The sequence below is a fragment of the Salvelinus sp. IW2-2015 genome, linkage group LG8, assembly GCF_002910315.2.
Source record: "Salvelinus sp. IW2-2015 linkage group LG8, ASM291031v2, whole genome shotgun sequence".
NCBI lineage: Eukaryota > Metazoa > Chordata > Actinopteri > Salmoniformes > Salmonidae > Salvelinus > Salvelinus sp. IW2-2015.
The window spans coordinates 42,725,391-42,744,015 of record NC_036848.1 but is presented as its reverse complement, the minus strand read 5'-3'; the positions used below and the strand labels follow the sequence as shown (position 1 = coordinate 42,744,015).

The 18,625-nt window shown below is 42.5% G+C and overlaps 1 protein-coding gene across 1 annotated transcript in view; it reads right to left on the bottom strand.

Moving 5' to 3' along the window:
* Positions 1-7,617: 7,617 nt before the first annotated feature.
* sdk2b (sidekick cell adhesion molecule 2b) overlaps positions 7,618-18,625 on the bottom strand; it is a 152,956-nt gene continuing 141,948 nt past the window's right edge. The window contains exons 49-50 of the mRNA XM_070445038.1: positions 16,837-16,893; positions 7,618-13,142 (exon numbers count right to left, since the gene is read on the bottom strand). Of these exons, the coding sequence (XP_070301139.1) occupies positions 12,693-13,142; positions 16,837-16,893 (507 nt within the window). The 3' untranslated portion in view covers positions 7,618-12,692. The remainder of the gene's footprint in view (positions 13,143-16,836; positions 16,894-18,625) is intronic.

The following is an 18,625-nucleotide window of genomic DNA, read 5'->3' as shown; positions in this document are numbered from 1 at the left end:
TTCAGTTTCTACAAGTTATCATCTTCATAATCACCATCATCATCATCATCATCATCATCATCATCATCATCATCATCATCATCATCATCATTATCATCATCACCATCACCATCATAATGATCATATGAAAAGTGCAATATGCAGAAATCGATCTGCTATTTCCTGGTTGCAAAAATTCTAAAAGTTCACCTAATTTCAGTTTATGTGACAAAACAAGAAGTCATTGTGTAGAGATTGTATCACTTAACCACTGTGAAATATATTTTCCATAACTAAAAATATTGTCTTTTCAGCTGTTTGAAGCTGGTGTACAAAATACAAAAATTATACTTAAGTACGGGAAGCATAGAAATAGTGCACATAGAACAGATCTACCACTTCTTAGACTTGCTTTCAATGAGAATGACAGATATATAACTCGGTTTGCCTAAAAAAAAGGTGCATATTGCAGCTTTAACACATGCACAAAATAGTAACTTAGAGAAAGCAAGCGACAACAACAGTTTGTAATTTTTTTAATATTTTTTTTATTTCGACAATAATGTATTTTTGTCATCATCAGATTCAGATCAGGTCACCTCAATGTCATGCCCAGAGCCAGTAAAGCATTAGAGTGCCTTCAAATTATTTTATTTTTCTCATCATAGTATCATAAAGAATATATTTCATCACACAGAATACATACTCAGTATATTACAATAAATCCTGGTAGATACTATAGGTTTCACATTTGGAATGCACACTGTCATTGTGAAGGTCCCACAGTCATCTCCACCACTGTGTCTAGTAGCTGGTTGAAATGGCTTTTCCAGTGTCACGGTATGAGATCATGATAACATAAAGATATTCTGAGAGAATATTGATCATCTCTGGAAGGCTTGATATCACCAAAGCTATTTCTGTTGTATTGTTCCATAACCTTCTGTCAAATCAATCAGCATCATTTGTTTAAATCAATCGTACGTGAATGATAAAAAAACAATAAACATTTGGTGGACATAAGAGGAAAACACTAAAGCAAAAACAAAATGTGGCACTATTGGTTTAATTAATTTTTACATTGAAATAATTACTCTTTCATGTTGGACACAGCAAAACATATATCTTCTTAATAAGCCTCACCCATAGTGATGGAATGTTTTAGCTGTTCTCTATCAATTTTTTAAATAGAATTGTACGAGCCCTGGATGCTGATTGGCTGAAAGCCGTGGTATATGAGACAATATAACATGGGCATGATGCAAATCTACTTGTTTACTGTTCTAATTATGTTGGTAACCAGTTCATAATAGCTATAAGGCACCTCGGGGGTTAGTGGTGTATTGCCAATATATCACGGCTAAGTGCTGTATCCAGGCACAATAACAGCCCTTAGCCGTGGTATATTGACCATATACCACACCCCCTCATGCCTTATTGATTAAATATCCCATCGCTATGTGATTGGTCCCTCGCCCAGCCGATAACATCATCAGAGGTCATTAGATATCATAATAGGCCAATTAGGGGTCCAGGATTTTATGGCTGGCTCTTGAAGTCCGTGTCCGTCAGAACTTCAATGGGACGGTGCCTAAATACAATGCTTTGATAGTGGTACCACTATCCCTCTACCCAGGGGGCCCAGGGATTTATGATTACTTCCTTGTGTGCCCCCTTGTGTGTTATCTAATCAAACACGGACTGTGTGTGTGTGTGCGTGCGTGCGTAGGGGGTACAGGGACTTTAATGACCCAGAGGGAGGGGACCTCTAATTTCTTAAGTAGAACACATCTCACCCAGATTGTTCCACATGTGGTAAATTACCCCAAAAGGGTCCGGAAAAGCAATAACCTGGCTAATTCATTTATAATGGGCAGATTTAGCCAAAATAGGAAACACTTGTGGGCAGCTGTTTCACAGGACACATGCAACTACAGCATGTGGTGACAAATACATACAATTCAGAGAAAAGCAGCAAAATAGTAAATATATTTCAATTTGTGTGATTTGTAAAAGCAACTTTTTCGCTTTTATGCGGAGTCTCTTAGTTCCCACAGTAGTTCTGTCAGAAGCCACAGCCTACAACCTGGTCCATGTGTCCCAACTCCCCCAGCCAGGCATTAGGAGAAGGAGAGCCCTATTCAATCATGGAGGATCGCTTTATGAAAAGTCACCAAGCCACAGATGGAAATGAGTGGAGTAGTCCCAAAATGATTAAACAGGCCCTGATTTTCATCTTTCAAAGGCCTTTGAACTTTGCTTCTGTCAGTATATTTTAATGTCCTTTCCAGGCTGTATGTCTGTCTCTGAGGCTCAGAGAGGCTCTGTGAAGCTTTTCAGTACCTCTGAGGAGTCCCCTAACCCCAGTTAATGGGTATAGCCTCCTGCCTCTATCCCCCGTCAAGAGATATGTTTTCAACAAAAGGATTAACCAAGGGTGTAGGCCAGTCCATTCCAATCCCTGTACTCTATCTTCTCTATCCTCTGTCCTAACCAATCATATCCCTGGCTTGGACATTTTAGTAGGTTAGTGCTGGATCAGGTTGACTGGGATCACATTAGCTTCAACACCATCTGACACACATCCTCTACAAACAACATTATGGCACAGTCTGAGTCTGCCTGTGTCTATGACTCGGACCAGGGATGCGGTTTGGACAGTCTGCTTAAAATAGTGATGAGCTGATGAATGATTTACTGTCATTGATGTTTTTCAACTCCCTCCTCTCATTGAGATCATTGAGTTATGTAATTTCCCCTCATTACTCTCTCGCGCTCTCTCTCTCTCTCTCGTTTCACTGTAGCCTCTGTGTTACTCTGTTTGGCTTGGCTAGCTGGTTACAGTGGGATAGGGGTGAGAAAAGAGGGAGGGAGAGAGAGCAGGATAAAACAAGAGAAAGTGAAAGTATTTCTTTGAGTACTAAGGTTTGCTGACAGACCATACCAAGGCAGGCCATAAATAAGGTACAGGGAGGCTCTTTGTTCCTTCACCTTGATAAAGCGGTCCGAGTGGAGCAGAGTGGACTGGGGTGGACTGGGCAAGGTCAGGAGGGGACAGCTGTAGCCACGAAAAATCATTTCACAGACCTATTGATATGATTTATCACTACCCATTAACCATACACACAGACACCACCTACACACTGATGAAAGTCAAGTGGGTCACACAAACATTGACTTCATCCTCCTCAGTGTTCCTCTGAAGTATTGGATATCCATATGTGAAAGACTTGTGGGCCTTTATAGGGAAACAATCTTAGATAATAATTGTTGCATATGAGCTATTATTAGTTATAATTTCATGTGATGTTCCTACTCAACACATTCACTGTTTACTGAAAACATTTYCTCAGCGTATGTTACCATGGTTACAGTCATACAATTTAATTTCACTCGGCATTCACATCAACACCATTCCTCCATACCCTTTACAGTATCCGTACCATTATTGAACAATTATTTATTTTGAGAAAAAACAGTGATCATACACTACATGACCAAAAGTATATGGACACCTCCTCATCGAACATCTCATTCTAAAATCATGGGCATTAATATGSAGTTGGTCACCCCCTTGCTATAACAGCCTCCCCTCCTCTGGGAAGGCTTTCCACTAGATTTTGGAACATTGCTGCGGGRGCTTCCATTCAGCCACAAGACGCATTAATGAGGTCGGACACTGATGTTGGGCGATTAGGTCTGGCTCGCAGTCAGCATTCCAATTCATCCCAAAGGTATTTGATGAGGTTGAGGTCAGGGCTCTGTGCTGGCCAGTCAAGTTCTTCCACACCGATCTCAACAAACCATTTCTGTATGGATCTCGCTTTGTGCACGGGCGCATTGTCATGCTGAAACAGGAAAGGGCCTTCCCCAAACTGTTGTCACAAAGTTGGAAGCACAGAATCGTCTAGAATGTCATTGTATGCTGTAGCTTTAAGATTTTCCTTCACTGGACGGGGGCCTAACCYGAACCATGAAAAACAGCCCCAGACCATTATTCCTCCTCCACCAAACTTTACAGTTGGCACTATGCATTGKGKAAGGTAGCGTTCTCCTGGCAGGCACCAAACCCAGATTAGTCCGTCAGACTGCCAGATGGTGAAGCGTGATTCATCCGTCCAGAGAACRYRTTTTCACTGCCCCAGAGTCCAATGGCGGCAAGCTTTACACCACTCAAGTCAWTGCTTGGCATTGCGTATGGTGATCCTAGGCTTGTGTGCGGCTGCTCAGCCATGGAAATCCATTTCATGAAGCTCCCGACGAACAGTTATTGTGCTGACGTTGCTTCCAGAGGCAGTTTGGAACTCGGATGTGAGTGTTGCAACCGAGAATAGACGATTTTTACGCGCTACGCMCGTCATCACTCAGTGGCCYCATTCTGTGAGCTTGTATTGCCTAYCACTTCACGGCTGAGCTGTTGTTGCTCCTAGATGTTTCCATTTCACAATAACAKCACTTACAGTTGACCGGGGCAGCTCTAGCAGGGCAGACAATTTAGGAACTGACTTGTTGGAAAGGTGGCATCCTATGACGGTGCCACTTTGAAYGTCACTGAGCTCTTCAGTAAGGCAATTCTACTCCCAATCTTTGTCTATGGAGATTGCATGGCCGTGTGCTCGATTTTATAAACTTGTCAGCAACAGGTGTGGCTGATATAGCTGAATCCACTCATTTGAAGAGGTCCACATACTTTTGTATATATAGTGTATATCCATTCAGATTCTGTATAATGCGTACAGTGAAATCACCCGACAGAGAAAGAAGCAGATGAGAATTTTGGAATTATGATAAAACTGTGACTATACCACCACTGAGTCTGTACTTGTATGTCTATGTGCCCTGAGTCTGTGCTTGTAAGTGTATATACAGTACAGGTCAAAAGTTTGGAYACCTACTCATACTCATTCAAGGGTTTTTATTTATTTKTACTATTTTCTACATTGTAGAATAATAGTGAAGACATCAAAACTATGAAATAACAMATATGGAATCATGTACTAACCAAAAAGTGTTAAACAAATCAAATATMCTTTATATTTGAGATTCTTCAAATAGCCAGCCTTTGCCTTGATGACAGCTTTTCACACTCTTGGCATTCTCTCAACCAGCTTCATGAGGTASTCACCTGGAATGCATTTCAATTAACAGGTGTGCCTTAATAAAAGTTCATTTGTGGAATTTCTTTCCTTCTTAATGCATTTGAGMCAATCAGTTGTGTTGTGACAAGGTAGGGTTGGTATACAGAAGATAGCCCTATTGGATAAAAGACCAAGTCCATATTATGGCAAGAACAGCTTAAATAAGCAAAGAGAAACAACAGTCCATCATTACTTTAAGAAATGAAGGTCAGTATATCCAGAAAATCTGAAGAACTTTAAAGTTTCTTCAAGTGCAGCCGCAAAAACCATCAAGCGCTATGATGAAACTGGCTCTCATGAGGGCCGCCACAGGAAAGGAAGACCCAGACTCTGCTRCAGAGGATAAGTTCATTAGAGTTACCTGCACCTCAGATTGCAGACCAAATAAATGCTTCACAGAGTTCAAGTAACAGACACATCTCAACATCAACTGTTCAGAGGAGACTGTGAGACTGTGTGAAACCACTACTAAAAAACACCAATAAGAAGAAGAGACTTGCCTGGGTCAAGAAACATGAGCAATGGACATTAGACTGGTGGAAATCTGTCCTTTGGTCTGATGAGTCCAAATTTGAGATTTTTGGTTCCAACCACCGTGTCTTTGTGAGATGCAGAGTAGGTGAATGGATGATCTCCGCATGTGTRGTTACTACCGTGAAGCATGGAGGAGGAGGAGTGATGGTGTGGGGGTGCTTTGCTGGTGACACTGTYAGTGATTTATTTAGAATTCAAGGCACACTTAACCAGCATGGCTAACACAGCATTCTGGAGCGATACACCATCCCATCTGGTTTGTGCTTAGTGGAACTATCATTTGTTATTCAACAGGACAATGACCCAAAACACACCTCCAGGCTGTGTAAGGACTATTTGACCAAGGAGAGTGATGGAGTGCTGCATCAGATGACCTGGCCTCCACAATCACCCGACCTCAACCCAATTGAGTAGGTTTGGGATGAGTTGGACCACAGAGTGAAGGAAAAGCAGCCAACAAGTGCTCAGCATATGTGGGAACTCCTACAATACTGTTGGAAAAGCATTCTTCAGGAAGCTGGTTGAGAGAATGCCAAGAGTGTGCAAAGCTGTCATCAAGGCAAAGGGTGGCTACTTTGAAGAATCTAAAATATAAAACTATTTTGATTTGTTTACTACATGATCCCATATGTGTTATTTCATAGTTTTGATGTCTTCACTATTTTTCTATAATGTAGAAAACATAAAAATAAAGAAAACCCTTGAATGAGTAGGTGTGTCCAAACTTTTTACCTGTACTGTATATATACAGGTAACTGCCAAAATAAAGGTAACACCAACATAAAAGGTGTTGGGCCACCATGATCCGCAAGAACAGCTTCAATGTGCCTTGRCATAGATTCTAAAAGTGTCTGGAACTCTATTGGAGGGATTCGACACCATTCTTCCACGAGAAATTCCATAATTTGGTGTTTTGTTGATGGTGGTGAAAAACGCTGTCTCATGCGCCGCTCCAGAATCTCCCATAAGTGACTGAGATGGCCATGGCATATGGTTTGCATTSTTGTCTTGCTCATCAAACCATTCAGTGACCACTCATGCCCTGYGGATGGGGACATTGTCATCCTATAGGGGCATAGCCATGGTAGCCAAAMTAATGGCTGGCCAGCATTTTTATACATGACCCTAAGCATGATGGGATGTTAATTGCTTAATTAACACAAGAAYCACACCTGTGTGGAAGCATGCTGCTTTCAATATACTTTGTATCCCTCGTTCACTTGTGTTTCCATTATTTTGGCAGTTACCTATATGTGAAGTGCCCTTTCAGCTGGGCATGGAGGGCAGGCGGCACGCGGGCAGTACCTACCTACCCTCTCTCTTCTTCTCCTGGGCMTCCTGTACAGTCTCTTGTATCCATACACACAGTGGATGCTTTGTATAAAGCTTATGTTGAAGAAGTGTTATCATCAATTATCACATGTCAGCACAGACAACAGTCCCCTATTCAGATAGGACTCACAGTCAGTCACACCTGCATTGTGCATTTCATCATCGTCATCATCACCGTCATCGTCGTTCCACAACGTGAGAGAAAGGGGTGAATCCATTCCATGACATCATCTCTTGGCGCCGGCTCAAAGGCTTCCTGTCCACGATTATGATGTCACTAATAGAGAGCAGCACCTGATCCAAGTGAGAGACCTGCAGATGTGCCTATTCTCTGTCTGTTTTTCAAAATGGCCCCCGTGTCTGAGCCTGCTCCTATCTGTGTGACCCCGCATGTAGGAACCATTGAACTCAAAGAACACTTTAGGCTGTGTTTTTATCATGACACATTATATTATACATAATTACACATTCACTGTTAACGCTTAACGCTGTCTCAGTGTATTTTACCAGGGTTACACTCATACAATTTCAAGGCCACTCTCCATTCACATCAACCCCTCCCCTATTTGTCTACTCCTCCCCCACTATTTCCATCACTTCCCCTCCTTTACAGTATCCATACAGTACCAGGAAACCCATTGAAAAATAATTTATTTTGGAAATGTACCGTGATCATATATCCATTCAGATTCAGTATAATGATAGGCTTATTTTGCGTACAGTGAAATCACCCCACAGAGAAAAAAGCAGATGAGAATTTTGGAATTATGATACAACTGTGACTACACCACCACTGAGTCTGTACTTAAATGTATGTGACTTTTCAGCTGGCCATGGAGGGCAGGCGCCAGTTGGGCAGTACCTACCTACCCTCCCTCTTCTTCTCCTGGGAATCCTGTACAGTCTCTTGTATCCAGACACACAGTGGATAATGCTAWTGTTGAAGAAGTGTTATCATCAATAATCACACATCAGCACAGACAATAGTCTCATATTCAAATAGGACTTACAGTCAGTCACACCTGCATTGTGCCTTTCGCTCGTCATCATCTTCATCCTCATCATCATCATTGATACACAACGTGAGAGAGAGGTGAATCCATTCCATGACATCTCTTTGCGCGAGCTCAAAGACTTCCCATGATAATGTCACTGACAGAGAGCAGCATCTGAGCCAAATGAGAGAGATCCCAAAGGGCCTATAGATGAAGACCTCCAGAAACTGCTTCTCCAATAGAAATCCCCGATCACGTTTGTAGGCGATGTCATGGCGACGTTAGCTAGCTAAGCTCACGTGCGGGCCGTCAAATCAAAAACACTCCTTCGATATAAAGTTGTTTTTTGACTAAAATAAAAAGTGTCAGTATCACTTTCACAGGGTGGAAGTAATGACATGTTAAGACTTTGCCTTGAATCTACTCTGGGTTTGAAAACTCTGTGGAGACCAGCGGAACTGTCTATTTTCTGTCTGTTTTTAAAAATGGCCCCAGTGTCTGAGCCTGCTCCTCTCTGTGTGCCCGCATGTAGGAACCATTGAACTCAAAGAACACTTAAGATGCTGGCTGTGTTTTTATAACTTCCACTCTTTATAGTTTGATGTGGAAGCAGGACAATGTCACTGTCTGATGTTGTTGTTGTGGGCCACTGGGCAAGTGTGGTGACGGTGTGTTGATGAGGGTTGTGAGTGAGTCGTGACTCCACAGGGTAGGTTAGATCAGCAGGGTAGGTAGAGCTTTTAGATGTCTTCCCACCCACCACCTGTCAGATCAAGGGGAGGCTCATAGTGGCTGATGAGCCCCTGTAGTAGTAATGACATGTGGGATGTGCATTATTTTATGCACTATTTATTTATGTAGGTAATTGGGTGCCATTTGTGCCGCAGACCCTGGTAAGGTCCCATTCAGCAGTCTGTATTCTTAAGTGGTGTCAGATCTCACAATAACTATGTTATAATTAGGGATTAACACAGGAATCAGGGATCCCAAGCTCCTTCCCGATTCTCGAGAAGAAGAAATGACGATCTCTGGAACAATAATATATAATTTCTTTGGAAAAATACAAAATACTCATGTGCGAATATCTGCATGAAATGGATTTTAACTATCCAACTTCATTCACACATTAGTCTAGGGATCACAACACAAGCTGCCTACCAATTCAGTCTACTCAACACAAGTCCCCAATAAATGTCTTTTAATTTTTAACTGGCATTGTTGACTATCATGAAACTGTAGCAGGCTACACACGACCTCTCAACGTAGTTATGGTACGCAGTCTCCATCTCACATTCACAAATCTCCTAACTTTAGCTGTGTGGCACTGGCAGAAGCTCCAAAATATAAACTGCTTCTCACTGTTAACAAAAAGGCTGATACATTGTGCCTGCAAAAGCGCTCAAGAGGAAATAGACATTTGCAACGTTGTTCCATGATGTTACACTAACAGAAGCGAGGTCACGGGCTTGACTTTAAAGTCAGATTTGCGGGAAATGTATAAACTGCGGCTCCATCCATGGTGCTGAATCTCCGCCGATATTGCGGCCATTTGCTTATCTGTTTGTTTAGTGCAGCATCGGATATGTTCCCTGAGACCAAGTCACCACAATAAGCAGATTACCATGAAGTAAAAACAGCCACAACCTTCCTGCAATCCACTGATAGCCAGGTGCAAGGGGAGAGGGAAAGTAACAACAAGCTGGCTGAAATATTTCAGTAAATGGTAGGCTAAAATGAATATAATTTTCACTAGGCTGTAATAAGCTCATAATATTTTATCAGTAGGCCAACAGTGCTTCATTGTCCTATATTACAACTAAAATACAGTGTCAAAAAGTATGTGAAACCTTTAGAATTATCTGGATAAATTGGTCATTCATCTAAGTCACAGCAATAGACAAACACGGTGTGCTTAATCTAATAGCATACAAATTATTGTTTTTTTCTTRTCGATATTGAATACATCATTTAAACTTTCACAGTGTAGTTTGGAAAAAAGTATGTGAACCCCCAGGCTAATGACTTTGCCAAAAGCTAATTGGATTCAGGAGTCAGCTAACCTGGAGTCCAATCAATGAGACGAGATTGGAGATGTTGGTTAGAGCTGCCCTGCCCTATAAAAAACACTCTCAAAATGTGAGTTTGCTGTTCACAAGAAGCATTGCCTGATGTGAACCATGCCTTGAACAAAAGACATATCAGAAGACATAAGATTAAGAATTGTTGACTTGCATAAAGCTGGAAAGGGTTGCAAAAGTATCTCTAAAAGCCTTGATGTTCATCAGTCCACGGTAAGACAAATTGTCTATAAATGGAGAAAGTTCCACATTGTTGCTACTCTCCCTATGAGTRGCCGTCCTGCAAATATGACTGCAAGAGCACAGCGCAAAATGCGGGGTTAAGAAGAATTCTAGTGTTAGCTGAAGACTTACCAAAATCTCTGGAACATGCGAATATCTCTGTTGACGAGTCTACGATACGTATAACACCAAACAAGAATGGCGTTCATGGGAGGACACCACGAAAGAAGCCACTGCTGTCCAAAAAAAACATTGCTGCACGTCTGAAGTTCGCAAAAGAGCACCTAGATGTTCCACACCGCTACTGGCAACATATTCTGTGGACATATGAAACTAAACTTGAGTTGTTTGGATKKAACACACAACACTATGTGTGGAGAAAAAAAGGCACAGCACACCAACATCAAAACCTCATCCCAACTGTAAAGCATGGTGGAGGGAGTATCATGGTTTGGGGCTGCTTTGCTGCCTCAGAGCCAGGACAACTTGCTATCATCGACGGAAAAATGAATTCCCAAGTTTATTAAGACATTTTGCAGGAGAATGTAACGCTATTTGTCCGCCAATGGAAGCTCAACACAAGTTGGGTGATGCAACAGGACAACGACCCAAAACACAGAAGTAAATCAACAACAGAATGGCTTCAACAGAAGAAAATAAGCCTTCTGGAGTGGCCCAGTCAGAGTCCTTTCCTCAACTCGATTGAGATGCTGTGGCATGACCTCAAGAGAGCRGTTCACATCAGACATCCCAAGAATATTGCTGAACTGAAACAGTTTTGTAAAGAGGAGTGGTCCAAGATGTCTCCTGACCGTTGTGCAGGTCTGATCCGCAACTACAGAAAACGTTCGGTTGAGGTTATTGCTGACAAAGGAGGGTCAACCAGTTATTAAATCCAAGGGTTCACATACCTTTCCCACCCTGCACTGTGAATGTTTACACGGTGTGTTCAATAAAGACATTAAAACATATAATTGCTTGTGTGTTATTAGTTTAAGCAGGCTGTGTTTGTCTATTGTTGTGATTTTGATGAAGATCAGAACAAATGTTATGACCAATTTATGCAGAAATCCAGGTAATTCCAAAGGGTTCATATACTTATGTGTGTTGACTGAGATAACTTGTCTAATGCAACAAATACAACAAGTAACTGTTAGATTCCTGTGTATATTTATCAATTTACAGTGGTATAACTCTGTCAGATATTTTTTGCTGGTAATATATGCTTTAAAATAGCATTTCCGGTTTGAACGGGAATAACATTATTCCCGGGAAGGGCTTGTAAGTTTGTCGGGAAGGAAAAGTGGTAATTTTTACGGACAATATTAATCCCTATTTATAATCAACCAATGCATGTCTGATACACTGAAGGACAATGAAATAAACAACTTGAAGACCAACCTGAAAATGTTCTCTTTAGACATATAGTACATTTCCCTTCATTTCCCATCTCCTCCCTGGCGAGGCGACCGGGCCCTTGTATAGTACGTACAGCACAGAGACACAGAGATGTGACTTGCCTGTGACATCGAAATGCTGTCAGACTCAATTGTGCATGTGCTATAGGCTATGCCACGGCAGAGAGCTGATTCCAAGGAGGTTCATGGTCCATAGATCTTTGGGCAGAGGTCACTAACATGTCTCACATGAAGACAGAAACTTCCTTTGGCCAAATTGGACAGGCCCCGGCATCTCAAAACCGCCAGAATAATGGTGGGCTCATTTCGGCCTCAATTTCCCCCCTCCTCCTTGTTTTTCACTTTCATCACTTTGTCCTTTCTATACCCTGTGCCTCTCTCTATCATTCAAATTCGCTTGTATGGCTCCATTTTGGGATCCCACTTCCATTGGTGCTTGTTATCCGAGTGGGGATCGACGCCATGACACTTTTATCGTCTTCTAGATATTTTTTTACAAGAATATCTTGACTTTTTACAGAACCTAACTAGATTATTCTCTTGTTGAATGTGTGTAGAAGTGTAACAATGAAAAATAAAAATAAATAATACCAAAAGAAACCTCATGCAACTTGATCAAGCAGCAGCACTAACAGAAAAGCGAATAGATACTATCATGTTCTAAGGAGCTGTCTCAGTAGCTGTCGTCATTAAAAAATGAAAATAAAACTATACCAGCACACGCACGCACACAAGAGGAAAAAAGTACTGAAAGAAAGTATGTAACTTCTGTCCTGTCTGTATACAGTATGATCCTTAAAACATAACTCAGTAATAAAAAGAAATACAAGCAAGAATTGTTTTGAATAACACCAGCCATGACAGAAACCAAAATGAAAATGATAGACTTCGAGGGTTTGTTTGTTGTGTGTTGGGTGTTTACTCTCTAAACAAACACACATTGGGTGGCGGGTTGGGCTTTGTTTTCAGAAGGGAGCACGGATCCCTCTCTCTGCATCAAACGAAGGAAGAGAACCCGGCAATTGGGGCCCGAGATCCAGGGGCCGGGCTGGGGCTGCTGGGGGGCCAGTAGGACAGGGTGTTGGAGTGGCTGGAGGGGGTGGAGGTGGAGAGCTGCTGAGAGGGGGTCGGAGTCCGGCTGCCTTTCGGCCTGAAGAGACTACCCTGGCCCTGGGGCGGGAGGCCCTGAGGTTGACCCTGGGTCTGGAGCTTAAGCGGAGGGGTGGTGGAGGTGAGCTGGGGTGGCAATGGGGGCAGGGGTGGTGGCGGGGCGCAGGGCTCTGGGTCGCCTGACTCTGACTCAGTGTAGCTGTAGGCTTGAGCCCGGGAAATGCCCTTCTGTTGGCGGCGCCAGGAGTTGTAGTAGGTTGGGTCACTGATGTAGTGGCTCACGAAAGAGTGGGTCTTCTGTCTGTTCTGGTCCACCTCGTACTCACTGTCACTGCCCTGAGAGGGGAGAGGGAAGGGGGAGAGGGAAGGGGGAGAGGAGTGGGGGTGATGGGACAGGGGGAGGGAGAGAGGAGTTATTATCAGAATACTAGCACATACAATGCCTTCAGAAAGAATTCACACCCCTTGACTTTTTCCACATTTTGTTGTGTTACAAAGTGGAATTAAAATTGATTTGTCTTTTTTTTGTCAACGATCTACACAAAATACTCTGTAATGTCAAAGTGTAATTAAAATTACAATATAATTTTTTAATGGAAAATAAAACACAAATATATTTTGATTAGATGAGTATTCAACCCCCTGAATCAATACATGTTAGAATCACCTTTGGCAGTGATTACAGCAACATCTTTCTTTGCCCATTATAAAAAAWATATATATTCTTCAAGCTCTGTCAAGTATTGTCATAGATTTTCAAGCCAATTTAAGTCAAAACTGTAACTAGGCCACTCAGGAACATTCAATGTCGTCTTGGTATGTAAATCCAGTGTATATTACATTTTGGCCTTGTGTTTTAGGTTATAGTCCTGCGGAAAGGTGGATTTGTCTCCCAGTGTCTATTGGAAAGCAGGTTTTGCTCTAGGACTTTGCCTGTGCTCAGCTCTATTCCATTWATTTTTTTCCTAAAAAACTCCCTAGACCTTGTGGATGACAAGCATACCCATAACATGATGCAACCACCACCAGGCTTCAAAATATGTGTTGTGTTGGATTTGCACCAAACATAATGCTTTGTATTCAGGACTAAAAGTCAATTCCTTTGCCACATTTTTTTGCAGTATTACTTTAGTGCCTTATTGCAAACAGGATGCATGTTTTGGAATATTTTTATTCTGTATAGGCTTCCTTCTTTTCACTCCGTCATTTAGGTTAGTATTGTGTAGTAACTACAATGTTGTTCATCCAACCTCAGTTTTCTCCTACCACAGCCATTTAACTCTGTAACTGGTTTAAAATCACCATTGGCGGGCCTCCCGAGCGGTCTAAGGCACTGCATCCCAGTGCTAGAGGCATCACTACAGACCAGTTTTCGATCCCGGGCTGTATCACAACCGGCTGTGATCGGGAGTCCCATAGGGCGGCGCACAATTGGCCCAGYGTCGTCCAGGTTAGGGGAGGGTTTGGCCGGGGGCTTTACTTGGCTCATCGCGCTCTAGCGACTCCTTGTGGAAGGCCGGGCGCCTGCAGGCTGAACTTGGTTGTTAGGTGAACAGTGTTTCCTACGACACATTGGTGCGGCTGGCTTCTGGGTTAAGCGGGCGGGTGTTTAGCAGGTCATGTTTCAGAGGATGCATGACTCAATCTTCGCCTCCCGAGCMCGTTGGGGAGTTGTAGCGATGAAACAAGAACGAAATTGGGGAGAAAATACAAAAAATAATAATAAAAAATAATAATAATCACCATTGGCCTTGTGGTGAAATATCTGAGCGGTTTCTCCATCAACTGAGTTAGGAAGGGCGCCTGTATCTTTAGAGTGACTGGGTGTATCGATACACCATACAAAGTGTAATTAATAACTTCCCCATGCTCAAAAGGATATTCAATGTCTGCTTTTTTCCCCTTCTACCCATCTATCAATAGGTTCCCTTCTTTGCGAGCCACTGGAAAACCTCCCTGGTCTTTGTCGTTGAATCTGTACTTGAAATTGACAAGCTCAACTGAGGGACCTTACAGATACAGTGCATTTGGAAAATATTCAGACCCCTTGACTTATTCCACATTTTGTTACGCTACAGCCATGTTCTAAAATGTATTAAATAGTTTTCCCCCCTCATCAATCTACACACAATACCCCATAATGACAAAGCAAAATCTGGTTTTTAGAAATGTTTGCATTTTTGTTTTAAACAACAGAAATATCACATTTACATAAGTATTCAGACCCTTTAMTCAGTACTTTGTTGAAGGACCTTTGGTAGCGATTACAGCTTTGAGTCTTCTTGGGTGTGACGCTACAAGCTTGGCACAACCGTATTTGGGGAGTTTCTCCCATTCTTCTCTGCAGAACCTCTCAAGCTCTGTCAGGCTGGATGGGTAACGTTGCTGCACAGATATTTTCAGGTCCAGAGATGTTCGATCGGGTTGAAGTCCAAGCTCTGGTTGGGCCACTCAAGGACATTCAGAGACTTGTCCCAGCGCACTCTTGCGTTGTCTTGGCTGTGTGCTTAGGGTCGTTGTCCTGTTTGAAGGTGAACCTTCGCCCCAGTCTGAGGTCCTGAGTGCTCTAGAGCAGGTTTTCATGAAGGATCTCTCTATACTTTCCTCCATTCATCTTTCCCTTCGATCCTAATTAATCTCGCAGTCCCTGCCTTCTTCCATTTAAGAATGATGGAGGCCACTATGTTATTGAGGACCTTAAATGCTGCAGACAATTTTTGGTACCCATCCACAGATCTGGGCCTCGACACAATTTTGTCTCGGAGCTCAACGGAAAATTACTTTGACCTCAGGGCTTAGTTTTTGCTCTGACATGCACTGACAACTGTGGGACCTTATATAGACAGGTGTATGCTTTTCCAAATAATGTCCAATCAATTGAATTTACCACAGATTGTCTCCAATCAAGTTGTAAAAACATCTCATGGAAACAGGATGCACCTAAGCTCAATTTCGAGTCTAATATAAAGGGTCTGAATAAGCTATTTCTGTTTATTTTTTATTTTTATACATTTGCAAAGAAACTATTTTTTGCTTTGTAATAATTGGGTATTGTTTGTAGATTGATTATGATTTTTTTTCTTGAATACATTTTAGAATAACGCTGTAACGTAACCAAATGTGCAAAAACGGAAGAGGTCTGAATACTTTCAGAATGCACTGTATGTGTATGTGTGGGATATAGAGATTGGGTAGTAATTAAAACATCATGTTAAACACCATTATTGCACACAGAGTTAGTCCATGCAACTTATTATCTGACTTGTTCAGAAAATTGTTACTCCTGAAGTTATTTAGGCTTGCCATAACAAAGGGGTTGAATACTTATTGACTCAAGACATTTCAGCTTTTCATTTTTATTGTACAAATTTCTAAAAACATAATTACACTTTGACATTATGGGCTATTGTGTGTAGATCAGTGACACACCATCTCAATGGAATCCATTTTTAATTCAGGCTGTAATACAACAAAATGTGGAAAAAGACAAGGGGTGTGAATACTTTATGATGGCATTGTATTTCCCTGAGAAGTTAGAGATGTGATAATGTGTGTTATTGGGATGTTCAGAGCAAAGTGTCTTTCGATAACATACACACCCACCACCAAACACCCACACATACGCCCCCACACCCACCACCAAACACCCACACCCACACCCACCCACCACCAAACACACAAGGTTGTCTATGCATGATCATGATTGGAGAGGAGGGTGACTCGTTACTGGACGTGCAGAGTAATCAGATCATTAACACAAGGGTTGAATGACTGGGTTTAACGTTAAAGCCATCATCACTACAACAGCCACATGTTGAGCTAACATCTACTATGGGCATCCATCATACACAGTACGACACCAGGAAGACACAGGAGAGATACCACAGGATCCTAGAGGAGTTTTACGGAAGGAGAGGAGAAGAGAGGAGAAGAGGAAGAGAGGAGCAAGGGGGATGGGGGCTAGCGATAAGTCAGTCTCCTACTACCAGTCTACAGACACACAAGCAGGCAGAAAGCCACATATCCTCACCCAGTTTAGTGGAAGCACACGCAGGCCACCCGTCCCATACGAGAACACGAGGGCCTCCTATGGGTGACATGGACAAAGACATGCATGGTTTAAAACACCACAGTACAGTATGACGGCCACCATGATACCTCTTTGGTTCAGATCCCTCTTTGGGACCATCATCACCACCACTTTAAGAGGCGCTACACCGGTCAACTCACCTCCCTTAATAACATAATAAAATATGCCATTTAGGAGACGCTTTTATCCAAAGCAACGTACAGCAGTGTGTGCATCCAATTTCCGTATTGGTAACCGAACCCACAGCCCAGACTGGCAAGCGTCACGCTCTACCAACTGAGGACCACTTGTTCTACCAGCCATACCTGACACCCACCACCTAAAACTGATCTGACAAACAAGCCTGTGGCCCCGCTCTCCGAGGGTGTGTCGGGGGAGTTGGGATATGCAAAAAACACGTTTCCAATTTACATGCGTGTTATACACACTTGTACGTGTGTGAAATAGGACAACTATAAACACCCACAGAATTGTGTTATTATTATAGAATGTATTCTGTGAACTTCCTGCCCAACCTCAGGATGTAGGCTGCCAACCAATGTTCCTCTCCATTTCATTCAAACAATCACAACAGGAATTTGAGTATTTCCAATAGGCACATTCTAGTCGCTGAACCCTTCACTTGTGTCTTTGCTAGATGCGGGGCCTATGCTCCTTTGTTTCGTGACACCCGACATTCCAGATGAACAAACAAGAAACAACTCTTTTACCACTCTGTGGGGTCTGTTCATGATCACCCAATCGGCCCTAAAGAAAGCTGCCAATCAACCAATCACAGCCAAAGATGCTAAAATGCTATCTCATACCAAGGGCAGTAGCTTTCATCATGTTCAGCTAAAATGCTAAGGCAGCATATAACAAAAGATAGTGTAACAAAGAGTCTCTCTCTCTCTCTCTCTCTCTCTCTCGCTCTCTCTCCTCTCTCTCTCTCTCTCTCTCTCTCTCTCTCTCTCTCTCTCTCTCTCTCTCTCTCTCTCTCTCTCTCTCTCTCCTCTCTCTCTCTCCTCTTCTCTCTCTCTCTCTCTCTCTCTCTTCTCTCTTCTCTCTCTCTCTCTCTCATTCTCTCTCTCTCTCTCGTAATGATGTGCAAATAGTACAAAAGGGAAATAAATAAGCATAAAGGGTATGTATTTACAATGGTGTAAGTTCTTCACTGGTTGCCCTTTTCTTGTGGCAACAGGTCACAAATACTGCTTCTGTGATGGCACACTGTGGTATTTCAGCCAGTAGATATGCTTACCGTAATTTTGGGTCAGTCACAGTGGTCAGGTATTTTKCCACTGTGTACTCTCTCTCTCTATTAAATAGAATTTAAGGGCTTTATTAGCATTGGGAACATATGTCACACTGCCAAAGTAAGCGAAATAGATAATAAACAGAAGTGAAAAAAACTATAAAAACAGTAAACATTACACTCACAAATGTTCCTCTCTCTCTCCTTTTCTCCCTGTCCTCCTGCCCCCCTCCCCCCAGGGCGCTGCCATTGGCCCCTGATGTTCCACAGACAAAGCAGAGAGCACACTCAGCTCTCATGCTATTGTACTACTGCACCTGTGTTACACATGGCCACGCTCATATTCCATCCTCCCCTGCCCCCGCGCCCTCATCGCCCCCCCAATACCCCACCTCTCATCATCCACTACAGCTTTCATGCCAAACTACTATATTAATGTATGTCAAAAGAATTTAGAACTGCCAGAGGAGCTGACGACAGCGATAAATCAAAGGC